The 17332-nt window shown below is 43.1% G+C and overlaps 1 protein-coding gene across 5 annotated transcripts in view; it reads right to left on the bottom strand.

Annotated features, from left to right (window-relative positions):
• Nucleotides 1-17332, bottom strand: part of MAPKBP1 (mitogen-activated protein kinase binding protein 1) — a 102241-nt gene that overhangs the window by 63965 nt on the left and 20944 nt on the right. For all 5 annotated transcript variants that reach the window (XM_066188085.1, XM_066188084.1, XM_066188087.1 and 2 more), the window contains exon 3: nt 8783-8874. In XM_066188085.1, coding sequence (XP_066044182.1) covers nt 8783-8874 — 92 coding nt within the window. The remainder of the gene's footprint in view (nt 1-8782; nt 8875-17332) is intronic.

Below are 17332 nucleotides of genomic sequence, written 5' to 3'. Positions count from 1 at the left end.
CTCAAAGGGACCTGGCAACACCAAAACATCAGCACTGCCCTGACTCATTTTTCAATACCAGGAGTGACACAACATACAAGTCACACAAAGTCTGAAGCCAAGCATTACATGAGATTCCCCCTGTCCGCCACAGGAGCTACTCCACAGCTGGCAAAGATGGCATTAGCCAACTCCCCACCCAGCAGCTGAGCTCTCAGACTCAGGGGCTCAGCACCCAACACATTACCTCCAGCTGTCTGACAGCACCCCAGTGCTGCAGTCTTCAATGTATGCTGCAGTACTTCTGGCAGACTTGACACAGTCTCCCTCTGGTTTAGTAGGAAGCTTTTCTGCCCAGCTATTTTGAGGTTTTGTCCTATTTTTCTCCCTTTTCTGCTGGGCAACAGGTTTGCTGCAGGTCTGAAGCTTCGCAGCTATCTCATTATTTAACATTCTACCAAATGTTACATCCTCCGCTGGTTGTCAAAGGTAAAGAACTTTAATTAATTAGACAAGAGCTCAAAAGCAGTCACGCACACACACACACTAGGGGACTGGCTGATGAAAACTGCCTGGAAGTCAATTTAGCAGCCTTTACTCCAATCCTGGTAAAGATTTAAACCAGGGGAGTTAGCCTACACCTCCAGGTGATTGCTAGTACTGCTTCGTTTGCTTATTCATCTTCTCTTCTGCCGAACCAAGCAAGGTTACAGCTGAACTGATCAATATCCAACTGTTCAGCAAACAGTTCTACTTTCTAGGTGCAGTTTTATTAGAGACATGGATTCACTGTGAAAGAGTCTCCAGCAGTCACAAAAAGGGAGACCAAGAAAAAAAACAGTGTAGAAATTCCTGTCTAGATGTTATGGACATGTGAAAACAGCTCACACAATAATGACTGCCCCTGCTCCAGCAAGTAGGACCTTTTCTATCTGAAGTGCAATGATGGAGATTCAGAACTGGATCCAGCTGCTACCCAGATTTGAAGAGGGCAAATGCTCCAGACTGCATGACTGTTACATGCAAATGTCCTGGGCCAACTGCAAGAGAGCAGAGGAGAGGCCATAACCCCCTTAAATCCACCTCTACAAATTAAAGTATCAATTACAATTATTTGGCCGGAGAATAAAGCACGGTTGCAAAGGATATCTCCATTCTTTTGCCCCACGAGCAGACTTCACTCTCTTGCCAGAAACTAAGACTGCATCAGCCTTCTTCAGCCCACCCTTCTCTACAGCTATTTCTTCAGCTACACCCTCCCCTCCTCCTAAGCTGCGTCAATAGAGGCAAGCACTGAAAGGTTTTACACCTCAGGTCTTCATGACTCAGTGCAGATACATTTCTTTCTGTCTGGGTATTTAAGACAGGGAGATTTGAAACATAAAGTATCCCTGCTTCTTTCTGAGAAATCTACTACTGCTGGGGATTGAAAGGGAAGGAAGGGCTTGGCTACTTTTTATCACCTTTTAGGACACATCTTTTTGAAACCCAGTGGTGTTCACTTTTGACGCGGAAAATTATGTTCGGTTTGGTTGTAACGGCCCGACTCAAACCATTCTGGAGTACAGATTCTAATTATGTTTAACAATCTCACTTAAGGGGATTTTCTTATCTTCATCTCTGAGCCCATCACCACAATTGTGCCAGCTGGAAAATCTCCCCAGATGGCATGCTAAGCACAGTAGCCTCACAGAAGAAATGTATGAACAACACTCCAGAGTCTTTGGAGGGGAAAGAGGTCTAACTATTGAAAGGCAACTGTCCTATTTCAAAGAGGACAAAGCAAGCTGCCTCTGATGTGACCAAAGATGTTGAAATTTGCTTTGAACTATACACAAGAACTTTTCTCCATTTTATGGTAGGTTTCTACATCTTTACAACACCACAGGATTCTCCTTTACAAAAGAACATAAAAAGAAAGCACAGAACTTTTCTTCAGAGCTTTGGGTAAGTAAACTTGAAGGAGGCAGCACCAGCAGAAGTGGATTTATCTACTGGCAACCCAGCAAGTATTTCAAAATCCATGTACCAATTCAGGCTGCATTTAGGATACAGCCCAATAGCATTAGTGTTTATGGAAAGTAAAAATTAGTGAAGAACTGTACCTGCACAGAGCAGTAGAGCTTTGCTCAAACTGCACATGTACCATGTACTGGCTCTATAAAGAAGTGGATTCCTTCTGTGCACCTAGAGTTTTCTAAAGGCAGCTACCATTGTGACACCCAAGCAATGTGATCGATTAGTTAATAAAAAAGGCACTGAAATAAGGCAGGAATACTTGTTATCTTACAAATTAGGATTTCATTGTCCCTATCATCACTAATTTTAACCCGGCCAAAATGGTCACAAGTCTCAGAAAGATCCCAGTTCAGAACAGCATTTTGCCTCATTCACCATCAGTCACCTGTTAGATTCGCCTCTCACAATTTGTTACTGTACCTCACTGTGAAAAACGTGTTTCACTTTCTATGTAAAATTTAACAAATAAATTTAACAAAATGATAAGACAAGGGAGATAAAAAAACCCCAAAGTACGGCCGGCCGGGTGACTTGGCACTCAGCCAAGTCCACACTCTGCTATATCAAAGTCATACTTTAAATGCCCTTTCTATTGCATCAGTCTGTTGAATATTCATATTTTTCCATAAACTAGTTTCCATATTTCAGGAACTGTTCTGCATGGCCCCTCTTTGGGTCCGCCTTTTTAGAGCATGCGTGTTTCTTGCCCGTGTCTTCGTTAACACCTCCAGTTTGGGCCTTGGTCCGTGCTTTCTTCAGATGGTAGATGCTGATAGTTGGTATACCAATAGCAGAGTCCCTTTTTGCATGTTCACTGGATGTTATCCCAGCCAAACAGACAGTTTAAGCATACTATATCAGCTAATACCACTATGCTTACTTCTCTTTACTAATAAAAGAAAAACATGTCCTTACCACATTATTACTCATATAACACACATCTTGTGGAAAGCCAACCCTATAATATGTATTTATAACACTCACTGACCAAAACCTTCCACTTTAAGCAAGAAAGGAGGAGCAAGGCAACATCATACCTGCTCAAGTTACACAAAGTTTATCCTAAATGTTATTCCTCCATTGTGGGATATATACAGCTTAAGGTAAAGAGAAATTGTACTAAGCTGATAATTTATTACCTTGTGCAGTAATCTATCTATATAATGATGGAAAATTATGACTAAAACTTTCCAAGAGATTCCATTTGTGGATGGGCTGGAAACCACTCAGCCTTACAGCCTATCTACTGGAACTGGAAAGAGGTATTTGAAAGCAAACCAACAACCATTTCTGGAAAAGAAAAATCTTCATTCTTTCAGCTTCCAGAGGGATATACCACTCAGCTATATGAGACAGAGTGTTCAGCAGGCTCCTAGATGGATTAAAACCAATTCGTTCATCCCCATCCTCCCTTTGCTGAGATAGAGATCATCATCACTGCCTGTCAGTGCAGGACCTGACAGCCAGGAGGGGTATGACTCAGAAGGGCTGACAGAGTTAAATAGCTTCCACTCCATACTGTAAATCAGCTGAGGATGAGGGGTGCAACAGAGGAATACACAGTGAAAAGAGATGAGACTGTGGCTGGATGTTGCTGCAGTGCAGGTCAGCACATGAGAGGCTGCTGCACTGACATGCAGCATGCACAGCACAACTGCAGTAAAATAAAAATTGACCCAGACAACTGTGCAGTTTTCTGATTTGAACACTCGTACAATTATTTACTTTGGAATATTACTGGTCCTATCTCCCCCCCAAAAACAACCAAACCAAACAACCAACCAAACAAAAACCCCTTGGTGAAAAAGCTGAAGAACAGGTCTAACTCTTCAACCAGATCATGCAGCAAAAAGTAGCAGAGAAAAAGACTCAGTATCTTCATTTTAACTTTGATCATCCATCTTCTATTGTCCCTCCCTTCCTACCTACAAATAAGGATGATTCATTCCAAAATGGGACAGAATACAGGGACATCCAAATCATGTGTTCAGCACACACACAGAGCTACCCAGGGGCCTGTGTCTGTACTGCCTGCGGTAATTTCTGAGAGAAAGCCAGAGAAACTCATTTTACTATGTCTCAGAGAGAATTCTCTATATTAAACCCATATCTGCCTTTAGCAGCAGCTGCTGTACATAAAGAACTATGCAAGAGCTGAAAGGGGGAAAGAATAAAAGAATATTCAGGTTGAGATTGATCAACTCAGCACATGTGCTATGTATCAAATACCAGTCTTCCCAGCAAGGAACACTAATGTAAAAAAATCCCTGAAATCTATCAGAGTGGGTCCAAATTGATGAGCAGAGCTGGAGGGATGCTTAAGCTGACCAGAGCATAACTGCATAGTGTTTAAAAGGCATTGCACACTAAAGGCACAAAGTGCCATGTTCCTGTTCCTCAGAAGAAAAAGCACAGGCTGCTTCCTCAAGCAGGCAAGTGCCTCACCTGAACATCAGGTTCCCAACCAGCTATCAGGATCAGCTGAGAGCCAAGAAAATGAGAACAATAAGAAGTAAAAATCAATCAATCACACCAACCTACAAGGCTCAAAAAAGCCCAGTAAACAAAACACCAAAACCAAAACCAGATAAGCTGACTAAAGCTATCTTAGCAGCTGGTCTAGAATTTAAATGATAGACAATTCACACACCCTTTTTCCCCTTTTTTAATGTTAGTCATCCCCAGAGGATTTTCTTAGTTTTGTTTCTCCTTTTGTTTCTAGGAAACAGAGCCTCAACAAGCTACTAAAAAAAAAAAAAAAAAACAAAAACCAAAAAAAAAACAAACTCAAAAGAGAATAAACTGAGAAGAGTAGGGAAAATGCAAAGCAGGAGAATTGAAACAAAAAAAGATCAGGGCATTGGTCTTACCACAAGAGATAAAAAATTTGGTATATTTCTGTAGTCCCCGCACTCCCTTCTCGAGAAAAACTTCGTTACTCACTGCAAAACCCAGAGATCCAATTAAGCAACTTTGGGTTTGTTTCACTTGACAATATAAAAACAGGTGAATGCAGACAGCAGATGCAAGACCTTTGCAGAGGATACAATTTTCTGTCTTATGTTGTCTTATCTCCCAAGACAACCGCTTTATATCAAAGTGGTAGCCTGGAATATCTGCAGCACTCAGTGCCTTTAGCCCTTTACCACTGACATGAAGAAAAGGTCTCCTATAACATATGCATCCCACAAAAAACACACCAGGATCAGCACAGGTGCTGTCTCATACCACTAGAGAGGTATCTTCATTAGGGTCAAAGCAGAGAAAGGATAATATGTGCAAAAGTCATTGAGAAGGAAAAAAAATGGAACACTCAGCTCTTTGGCACCACAGTAGAGTTGGAATGAGTTTTGTCACTTTGGGAATTGCTTCTTTCATCAGTTTAAGGAACTTCCCAGGAGATTTCAGAAACTTCAGGAAACAGAAAACTCAGAAAAGCAATCACATTTTTTAAAAAAATAAATATTTTAGGCAAACCTGAGACCCAAATCAAGATTATGCTCAAAGAATACCAAAGCTTCTTAGGCACAAGTCCTCATTCGCATAGTTGCTTGAATACCTGATGTGGATGAAGTCACAATGCCTGGGGCAACTGTTTTGATCTCAACCAAATCAATCTAGGCATGTTGAAAGTGTTCTTAGGAAAATACAGCGTTGTTACGTAAATTCAGCTTTTAGAGGTAGGACTGGAGGAGCAAAGCATCTGCATGTCAGCATTGCAAAACTTCCGTACACGAGTACACGAGTACACGAGGAGTGTATGGGCAAATCGCTGAAGTACAGTTGAGGATGACCAAGTTGCACAGACAGGTCATGAAACAACTGTGCATGAGCCACGCCCAGTCTGCTACATCAGACTCATGTAAGTAGTTTGGTGTCCAGTAAATGCACAGTTCTGTCTGAGCAATGGAACCCAGATGGTCATAATCACTGTCACAGGGTCCAGTTGGAGCCCTGTCACCAACGGTGTCCCCCAAGGTTGACTACTGGACCCAGTGATGTTTAACTTGTTCATTGGTGACTTGGATGAAGGAGCCGATGCCTCCTCAGCAAGTTCACTGATGACACAAAGCTGGGAGGAGTGGCTGATACCCCAGAGGGCTGCGCAGCCCTTCAGAAGGACCTTGACAGGCTGGAGAGACGGGCAGGGAAGAACTGTCTGAAATCTAACACAGGCAAATGCAGGGTCCTGCACCTGGGGAAGAATAACCCCAGGCAGCAGCACAGGCTGGGGGCTGGAGAGCAGCTCTGCCAGGGGGAACCTGGGAGTTCTGGTGGACAACAAGCTGTCCCTGAGCCAGCAGTGCCCCTGTGGCCAAGAAAGCCAATGGGACCCTGGGGTTCATCAGGAAGAGCATTGCCAGCAGGACCAGGGGGCTGATCCTGCCCCTCTGCTCAGCCCTGGAGTTCTGTGTCCACTTCTGTGCTCCTCAGTACAAGAGAGATGTGGAGATTCTGGAGTGGGTCCAGCAAGGGGCTATGAAAAGGATCAAGAGACTGGAGCAACTCTTATGAGGAGAGGCTGAGGGAGTTGGACCTGTTCAGCCTTGAGGAGAGACAGCTGAGAGGGGACCTCATCAATGTCTATCAGTGTCTCAAGGGAGGGTGTCAGAGGATGGAGCCAGGAAATAGGACACAAGGCAAAGGGCAGGAACTGATGCACAGGAAGTTGCACCAGAATATGAGGAAAAGCTTCTTTACTGTGCAGGTGATGGTTCAGTTCTTTACTGAACAGGTTGCCCAGAGAGGCTGTGGAGTCTCCCTCACTGGAGATATTCAAGAACCATCTGGATGTAATCCCATGCCATGTGCACTAGGATGACCCTTCTTGAGCAGGGAGGTTGCACTGAATGACTCAGTGTGGTCCCTTCCAGCCCTACCTATTCAGTGAGCCCTTGTAATTCAAATAGAAACAAAAATAAACCATATGAAGCCAGTGTACGAGAAAGGCCAGGATTCTTCCAAATCAAGAGACATTCACTAGAAATCAGAACGAGGGGGAAAAAAACCCCAACAAAACAAACTAAAAAACCCCACAAAAACCAACAAAACCCAAACTGAACAAGATGGTTAGATTGTTAGCTTGAGACTGTCTTAACAGCAGCAAATCACAACAGTATCACAAAAAACCGGCCAGCCATGGCACAAAAGCAGCAAGTCATACTGGCCTTTAAACTTTTAGAACACATCTAGTATATTCCTGCCCAGGCCATGAAATGTTACCACCAACAAGTAAGGACAGGAATTCCCCTGTAAAGCCCTAAGGAACCATATAACCTTTTAATTAGCCAAAAAAACCCCTCAGGTGTACTCACACTTGATTAAATCAATGTCAGGCATGCTCATCAAAGGACATTGCTATTAACAAAACTAACCTATCTTCAGCTATGCAAGAGCCCAAAATACCTGTTTACTGCACTCATTTTCTTCTCTCTCCTTGCCGACTTCAAGTGTAAACATATTCAGTGTCAGAAAAGTTACACAGGAAGAGGCAAAACACCCCAGAATATATTTGCCTGACTCCAAAGAGTTCAAGCATAACAGATACTGTTGAACACTGATGTGGACCTCAAATTGTCTGCAGATTAACAGACTGTCCACTGACAGAAAAAGAGGCAACAGGCAGAAATTAAAACATATTAAATTCCATTTGAACACAAAGGAAAAATAAATTTAAGAAACTCTTTATTTTCATGTTTTTATTTTGTTTGTATTACTGTGAGAGTAGTCAAACACTGGAACACGGTGCCCAGAGATGGTGGCATCTCCATCTCTGGAGATATTCAAAACCTGTTTGGCCACAGTCCTGGGCAACCTGTTAGAGGCAGCCCTGACTGAGCACAAGTCTTGGACTAGATGATCTCAAGAGGCTCCCCACACCACAGAAGTGCTGTGATTTGGTGAACTAGGATATCACCAAGACAGGCAAAAATTTCTAGCCAGTTTCACTGACTCCATCTCTCATGTTAGTGACAAACACACAACCTTTAAATGCTGCTAGCACACTTACTGTACGCATGAAAACATGATCTACAACTGATGTGGAAGTTCTTGTCTTCTAATTCCAGTTATCATGTCTTAAGAGTATGTGCATGCAGTATGACTTGGAGATAGTGCCGTTTATCTTCTCTTTTAGCTTGCTGACCAGCAGAACAAGCTCAATGGAGAGCCAAACTCATATTGATTCCTGCATCACAGCAGACCTCTCCAGCTCTCACCTACGTCCCCCTAGGGAGCTCTTTTTCCATCAAAGTCTCCTGGATACCTCTATTGGAACTTAGATTACAACTGACTGATGTGTTTCACTCCAAGGAACTCACATAATAAGCAGGTTCAGGCTGTAAGCCTGAAATCTTTCCTCACATTTGGCTGAGGAACATGGTAAGTCATAAATTGCAGGACATCTACAAGAATGTTTCTGTCAATTCATTGAAAGCATCATTTGCTCCATTAGGTATTTATTGGATTGAGAATTGCACTGAATTATGCTTATGTTCATCACACTACAGAACATAGTGAAAATTCCACAAAATGTATTTAATTCCCAGTTTAGTGCAAGAGGAATGAGAGTAGTTCCATTAAAAGGGATCTCATTAAAATTTGATAATGCAATCCCTCTCCCTTGCCAATTACACTAACAGTGCTCAGTCTCATCATTCTCTGGTGTTTAAAGAGTAGTAAATAGGCTTCCTATAGAAGATGATAGTGGAAACACCCTGGATCTTTATGTTAATGCATCAGTCATGGTTCATTTTAGCTTTGAGGAACGTAGTTAGTGACTCACCCTGCTGGATAAGCAACAAGGCCGGTTCTGGGGTCGCAGGCTAATCCTCTGCCTCCCGACACAGTTATGCCCAACACCTTCTCCAAAGTCACCTAGAGCATACAGGAAAGAAAACAGGAAGTACCATGAAATGTGAGTGCAGTTCAAATAGACCCATAACACAGATGCTGATGGTCTGGTTCACACTGGTTCCCTGGTTCCTAGAAATTCACTAAGAAGCACCAGGTACAAAAGTAACCCCATTCAACTTTCAATATAGGCATAGGAAAATACTGCTGGGTTACAGAAAAGGAGTTATCAACCCACTTATTACTTTCTCTATCCCAGAGCATTGCAAACAGAGGACTGCAAGCAGCAGATAGAACTGGTGAAAAGCTGGGATGCATATTCATTGACCACAGACTCCCATCCTCCCAGTAACAGTAATATACCACTCACTGTCTCTAGAGCTTGGCTCATTCCTGAAAACTGTTTCCAGGTTGACCCATTCTCTTTGTTACCTCCATCCAGTAGTAGGTGGTTCAGCCTGGTCCCAGCCTTATATTCCTAGGAACTGAATAGTCAGCTTTTCCTAGGGTGCTTGAGTTGGAAATCACAACTAGTGGTCACGGGCATCCCTTGCCAGGAGTGGTGAGGACACTGTAAACACTCACAAGCCTGCTGCATACCAATGACCCTTGCAAAAGACGGTTATCTAAATGTCCCCACACTCCCCTCAGGCAAAGATCTCCACTATTTTTATGAAAAGAAAAGAATTGCAACTGGGAAGAGCTACTGGGAAGATACAAAGGCCTCTGTGGTAAGAAGCTGATAAAAGTAAAAAAAAATAAACAAAATGGGAAGGGTGGGTGACAAATGGACATGACACAATATTTCAGGGACCACTCCCTGGCAGAGAAAGCATCAGAATTCAGCGATTACCCCAAAGCAAAAGACTGCACAAAATCTGGTTTGTGGCATAAAAGCACTCAACCTCTAAGCACAAACCAGTTCTTAGCCCTGGGGCTATTTTGACTGACACAAAATTATTCTCTTTCCTTTACATTTGCACAGCTTCATTTTATTTATTATATATTTGATGCATACATTCCTCCTCAGTATTGCTGTCTCTGCCAAACTGCAGGATTTTACTGGGTCACAGTCTTCTGTTTTTAATTATCACCATCCAAGTTATATTTGGTTAAGGCCTTAGGGGCATGGACACAGCAGAAGAAGTTACTATTGCAATAATTACTACTGACTTTAATAGCTGCCCTGAAGACGAACATCTTGCATTTATACCGACGTGGAGCACAAAAGGCAGGGGCGGGGCAGGTTTCCCACGCCGCCCTGGCCACACACCTTACCAGACCTGAGGAGTTCGGCTGCAGGGTGAGACACAAGGTCCCACCGAGCTCAAGGTTCAGGCTACTAGGTGAGGGGCCAGAATTAACCCCACACAGAGAACCCCCTTGATTCAGCAGGTGAAGCAGGGCTGAGGTGCCACTTAAACATGAGCCATCCATGCTTTCAGTTAGTTCAAATTCAGCCTGCCTTCATACAATGAAAGTGGAAGATTTCATATTCAAATCTCAGGAACAACTTGGTCCTTTTTTCCCCTCTTATTAATAATATACCCCAGGTACTTTAAGACATTATGAGAAACCACTAAATTGACCCCTTCCCTTGCAAACTGAGAATCTCTGAAAAAATGGCTTTTACAAAACTCCACAGGATTTTTGTTAAGAAAGAACATGCAATTAAAAATGCCGTTACAAATCCACTGATAAAGAATGGAACTAGTTTTGTTTCAATTTAATGCTTGAACAAAAATGCGGGGGTTGGGAAAGGAGTGGAGAAGGCCAGGAGGATATCTACTCTTCCAGACTTGTTAACAATACTTCAAAACACATCTTTTTAAAGCAGCTCAAAAATATGCAGAAAGAACTCACTGCTTCTGCTGCTGAGATTCTGGCTAACATCAGCAGTTCCCAAACTAGGAGAGGTTTAAATTCCTACAGAAAATGCATTCTTGTCAGTGAAGGAGGAAGTAGAAGAGACATGTGCCATTCAAGTAGTTCCATCTAGATAAGGCACCAATTACTTGATGCTGTCAGCAACATCAATTTAGCAATGCTGTGATTACGCTACTCAGTGCAGGCTTTAGCTCAGTCTGACTGTAATTGCAACTATCCTAAAAGGCACTGCTTGACCTTGGCTATGCAGGTATTCAGCAGCAATTCAGCAACCTACTTTCACCAACAGATATCTTTTTGCTCTGCAAGGACATTTATCGAGCCTCTCAGTGTGCAGTCTTACACCACAGCTTAGCAGATCTCACAGCAGCCTGTCTTGGAGGGGACAGTTCCTTTCTCCCTTATCCTACTCAGCCCAGTGACACCCCCCCACCATTTCCCTCACTCCAGACAGCCCTGGCATCGCAATTACCTGTCCATAAGGCCAAACCAGCAGAAAATCATGTTCTACATTTTATTTTCTGTTTGTTTTCTGTTTGCCAGCCTGGGGAAAACCACAGGAAGACCAAATTCAGGAAAAAAAACCCAAAACAATCATACCCTTTCCCTGGCAACTAGATCAGTCTAGCTGCACATCCAAAGCCCAATCTGATCCCTCCAAGTCTTTATGAAGAAGAGAAACCAAACAGGAGCACTATCTGATTTGTCTTGACACTCCCACCCCACCAATACCAAAATGTCACCCTTACTCCAGTCTCCTTTCTCACTCCAAAGTCAGTGGAGGTCCCCTGCTGCTCTGCCAAGAGACTTTTTGTGGAAATGCTAGGACATGGAAGGTCTACCTGCCTCCTATGCACACAGCTTGACATAAAAGGAGCAGCTCAGTCTTCCAGTCTAATTATTTTACTGCCAGTGAGTATCTTCCGACCTCCAACAGACCATTTGTTCCTTTAGAAAAAGGCAACTGTCAAGGCCATACCTCTGATATTGACAGACCAGGTGCCACAGAAACAGATACCTGTCTCTAGACTACAGATTCATAACTAACTGTCTGAAAAATTCTTCCCCTCTTTTGCTCCCAGTTTTAACTTCAAAAACTTTCTAGTGTAAAGAACTTGAAAGGCAACCCCACAAAGCCTATCCAAAGGCAGCACCTCCACTTGATAATACTTGAGTATTAAAACCAACTTGCATCGAAAAGGAGTGCATGTAAATTTAAAATGTGATCCCGTGAGACTTGTGAGCTCCACTTCCACCAACCTGCCCATTTCCACCAACCTGCCCACAACATGCCACAGCTTTTTCCCCATGACCAGCTTCCAGAGTAGGTGACATAGAGGCAAGAGATAGTCACTTTGTCACAAAACTTGAGAACGAAAAACATTTCAGAGAGAAAAAATAATAGGTAACAATTTGCCAGCTAAAACAAATGAATTCTTAATATGGTTAATTAGAGCAAAACCACATCAACTGTAACTTCCTAATCTGGAATTAAGATTTGTCAGCAAAGGGCAGATCGGTCGATACAGGTCTGCCATTATCCCAGCTCTGAGGTTACCACTTCCTCCTGTGGTAAGGGCAGTCTCCCAGCCCTACACAGCCATAAACACTGCCATTCATACAAGTCTCCCATGCGGTACTCCAGCACACCCCAGTCAGAAATACATTATTTTGCACACCTTCCCAAGTCTGATCTGAGCTAACCACAGGACCTGGAGAGTTCCCCTGCAGATCTGAGACACTGTTCATTACCAATAGCTCCTGTGGTTGCCCAATTTACATCCTACAGTTGTCAGACACGTCACTGCTTGCTCTTGCCTTCACAGGCAACTAATGGGCCACCTCAACACCCTCATCCAAACCTGGAAACAACTGCAAGATTAAACCTGTCATTTGTACCTAAATTAGAGGCAGGATAGGAGGCTGACAAGCTGCATTTGTTACTTCATCTTGAGGCTTCTATTAATAGCATTTGGCACTTTCAGTCAAGGTTCTCTATGCGACTTGTGAGAGTTATTGAATTGATCCACACACAAAACACTTCTGCAGCTCACTTTGCACTGCCACTTTGATATCTTGAACTATCCCATCTCCATTCCTTTAAGGTCAACTTTTACTCAAATATCGAGGCTCAATATACACTCTTAGGCACCAAAACCTGTGCAGCTAACATGTGTCTTGCAAAATCTGATATTCAGCCATTTTACAGGCTTAGATCTAAATTTGGTTACTTGGAACGGCACAAATGTGCGTAAAGAAATTTTTGTGCCTAAGCAGATCTCTTACCCTGTTCCTTCCACATCATATCCCAACACCACCAGATAGGTAGGACCAAACCAGCAGAGTCCTGAATTGCAGGACTCAAGGTACCAACAGGTATTCACGGCAACTGGGCCTTCCCAGAAAGAAGGGAATGACCAGCCCAATCCCACCTGGAAGTCAAAGAGCATATCTGAGAGCAGCCCTTGCTTCCACCAGGCACAGTCCCACAAAGCACATGGGGAAAGCCCATGCCCAGGGGAAGAAGCCATGCCATCTCTGCCTTTCTACAGAGGTGCAGATAATCGTTTCAGAAAGACTGATCTAAACAGCCCCAGCCAGCCTCGTTTGGCTTTTCAGAAAACTCTGTGTCTGACCAGCTGCACCCATGTCTCAGAGTGAGTTCCATACTTGCGTGAGCTGTTTCTGTTGCTTTGAGGAAGTTATCACAAACAATTGCTTCCATATGCTATAAGAACAACACAGAAATCCTTGAGGAATCAGCCCAACCTCACCCTCCCGCAAACACTTTCCTCTTTCCCATCATTTGCACTCCTTTGGGACCATCTACACTTGCAAAGCCACAGGGGAGTACAGGAGACAAACACTGGGGCCTGCACATCCAGCCAGGACTCTGTTAGAAATCAGTAGTAAACACACCCAGCACAGCAATAATTTCCACCAGAACGGGTGCCAAAAGGGACAACCTCATCACACTGACAGTCCTGCCTGACCTGAGTCACAGGCACTCTGCCTACAGCTGCACTGTTCCACTACTGAACCCCTGCTGCTGGGTAGGAGCTCCTATATCCGTGCCTGTTTGCACAACAGCAGATTTCTGTGGTCTGCCTGCATCTTAAAAGAAAGAAAGAAAAAGACATTTTCAAGAGAAAGTCATCTTTAGGCTTTAGGCCACCAGGCATCCCTCAAAGAGTTTTGACTGTAGGCTGAATAATAGCCTCCTGCCACTCACCCCACCATCCTCCCCAGCCCAGCAAAAGACTAAGCAGGAGTTCAACAGTATTTCAGCTCCTCATCCCCATACTCATACGCTAAAGAAATTGGAGTTTTCTGACCTTATTATCTCACCTTCTGCCTTCTTATGCTATCTCCATTCTCTTTTGGGCCCAAAATCTCATTGTTCACTACAAGCACAATTAAGTTAAGCATGGAGAGAAAAAAGCAAAGCATTTGAGAGGATTTGTGCTACTCTCCAGTGTTCAAAATGACAAACAAGGGGAGAAAACTGATGTTATGGCACAGGGCTGTCCACACGCCCCAGCACCTACAGCATTAGGCAGGAGAAAACCATGTCTAGCAAGTCTGTTCCAGACTTCATGAGATGGGCCACCTTGGATCAGAGACCAATATCTAGCCCTGGTTTCTTTTTCCATTTGCAGCCAGAAGCAAAGGAGGAAAGTCAGGAAGCATGGTATAAAGAAATGTATGGATAAAGTTTAAGAACAAGGAAAACAAATTTGATTCTTTCTCACCTCCTGTCAGTCTTCCAGTCTCAAAATTCTCCATTTTTAACTCATTTCAGTAGAATAGTCTACCATGAGCTTATCCACTCTGTCTATAAAAGCTTAGCATTCACCACATCATTTGGCAAGGAACTCCACCAGTCTGGTATATTGCAAGATGAACCATCTTTCATTATTTGTTTTAAACCTCACTTCCAATAGTTTTATTTGACGTGCTTCAATCTTTGTGTGGGAAGAGACAGCAAACAGTAAGTCCCTATCCACCACCTTTAGGTGGTTCATAATTTTGTAATTATTATACCCCAATTATTCCATACCCATTATTATGGTCCCAAGTCATCTGTGTTCCAAGTAAAAGAGTCTTCTCAAAGTCACTTTATGGGTCTCCTGAAAGCCACGTTATAACCTTTATCAGTTCTTCTGTGAAGCCCCTTCCAAGTCCCCTACATTCCTCCCGAGATGAAGGAGAAACATCAAGACTACATGCAGCTTTTCAGGCATGGCCACAGCAAGTGTTTACAGAGCAGAATAATATAACAGTCTGTTTTGGTTTCCAATTTTTTCCCATTAATACCTTACTCTCAATCTGCCTTTCTGACATCTAAGATCATTTACAGAGAGCAACAGAGAGCTCACCCTGCTCAACAAAGTCACAAATAAGAACTGCTGCTGCTCTGCGTTTGGAAACCTATCCCCCATTCTGTCCTGCCTATGGAATGGGAAATCCTATTCTTGAATTAATAGTTTGATTTCAACGTGCTCCTTTCTCTCCATGTCGTTGTGAGCATTTATGATCAAGAGCATCCTCAGAGAGAGTTCGTGCAGCACAACTATTCCAATCCACTCCAGAACAGCTCCTTCAGTAAATGTCTACAAGCAGACAAGTTCTATTTTAAAAGCCTTCCCATGGGCCTATGTATAACACAGTTAACATTTGAATCCATTTAATTAAGTAGTGGCATCAAATCAGCATGACAAGACAACATCCATCAGGGTTCATCTACCATCCACTGCACAATGTGCCTGGCCTCATCCCTCTCTCCTGCTTGAAAGTAGGCATGTTAATAATGCATGTGCAAAGGCATGTGCCCCTGAAAAAGCAAAGGCCACAGAAAACCCTGAGATTCATGACTGGTGAGGGTTACTTTGAAAAGCCTTCCCAAGAACAGCACATAATCAGTTGTAACTAAGTAACAATCTTGCACAGGGAAGTGGCTACAGAATCATCTTTTTACCTTTTTTAAAAAAAAAAAAAAAAAAAAAAAAAAAAAAAAAAAAAAAAAAAAAAAGCGCGCCTTTACAGGTCGACTTGAGGTCCCAAAGCTCCCAATGGTCCAATACACTAACATGGGGAGCTCCAACATCAGGCCTGAGTTTCACAACAGCACTGTGGTTTGCACGTCTGTCTCTCTACATTCTGCTTCCAGAGTTTTCAACACCTCTACATGCACTCCAACATGTTTTCCATGCTGCTACACAGCAAAGTCGTATCAATGCACTCTGGCATCCAATACGTGAAAATGCTGAAAATGTAGCTGTACATTGTCAGCGTCAGCATTTAAGAAATATCTGTCTATCTTACATAAGTGAAATCTGATACGGAGTGCCAAATCTCACAGCTGGCCCTGTTTGTACATCCATGCTGCTGCCCCCGAGCCCCAGCGCAAAAAGACACGTCCAACCTCCAGGGACCAGTGCACACGTTGTAGGCGCTAATCCATCGTCTGAACACACTGTCTGATGTCCTGTTACTGGTGCAGAAAAACAAAGGCTTGAAGTTTTACATTTAGTTCTGCTGAGCTTCGTCTGGCACATAAAACACAGAGCACTAATTACAGTATACTGTTCCACTTAAGGGGCTGTCAGCATTTCCACTGCAAAGCCTTCATTTCAGGGCTTTATAACACAGCTGTGAAATATTCATTTTGCACTTCAGTTTAACATGCAAAGGTCTGGCTTTGGACCAGGTTCCCCTGCCTGTTTTTTTTGAGGGGGAGGGGGGAGTTAGGGTTTTTATTGTTGGTCTGACAAGGGAAGGACTGAAGATGGGTGGATGGAATTAAATGTAAGAGGTGTTTGACTTACAAAAGCACACAAACAACAAAACCACTCAGCTCCATAGTTGGTTTCTGCCCCTCACCTACCCAATGTGTTCCCCTGCTTTTGTATATGAATATAGAATATGCACTTTTAAATTTCTTTTACATATATATTTTATATGTTTTTTAAGAGGTTTTTCTATTCTCTCCCTCTTCTCCAGCTGGTCTTTCTTCCCCCAGCAACCAGGGCTAGGAAAGAGTAATGTCTTGACAAGCCTGAAGACTGAAAATATTCCACCTGCAAAAGGACAGCAGCAAGCCAAGCTCCAACACAGGACCATTCAGGAGGTCTCTGGCTGACAGAGCAGTCTCCATTTCTCTCACTGTAAGCCTCCTAAGCCTTACCCACAGCCACCACTGCACACTCATACCAACTACCCAAATGACCCCCCAGGAAGTACTGCAAGACCATGAAACTGGTTTCATGCAATCCACTACACAGAAATGTTCTGACATTTAAGGTGTTTCCAGCCAATGCCCAGTTTAAAGCAGTATTCATGGGAAAAAGGATTCAGAGTTATGAGCAAGCCCTCACAATTAACCAATTTAAAGAAAAAAAAGCAGAAGAGGAAAAAAAAACAAAACCACAAAGCAAAACAAAACAGAAAAATACCTGACCAGAACATCATAGTATGACACAAGCAGTTGCCAACTTTATGCAATTTGATTTCAAGATAACCACTTCAAGAACATCAGGGAACAATCTCCCACAACATAAGTTATGTATGGCACTCCTTGGCACAAGAGTGGCAA

This window comes from Chamaea fasciata, unplaced genomic scaffold, assembly GCF_029207755.1.
Source record: "Chamaea fasciata isolate MVZ Bird 193981 ecotype frontalis unplaced genomic scaffold, bChaFas1.0.hap1 SCAF_7, whole genome shotgun sequence".
NCBI classification, from domain to species: Eukaryota; Metazoa; Chordata; class Aves; order Passeriformes; family Sylviidae; genus Chamaea; species Chamaea fasciata.
The sequence above is the reverse complement of the archived record's forward strand: the minus strand, read 5'-3'. Positions and strand labels throughout refer to the sequence as shown.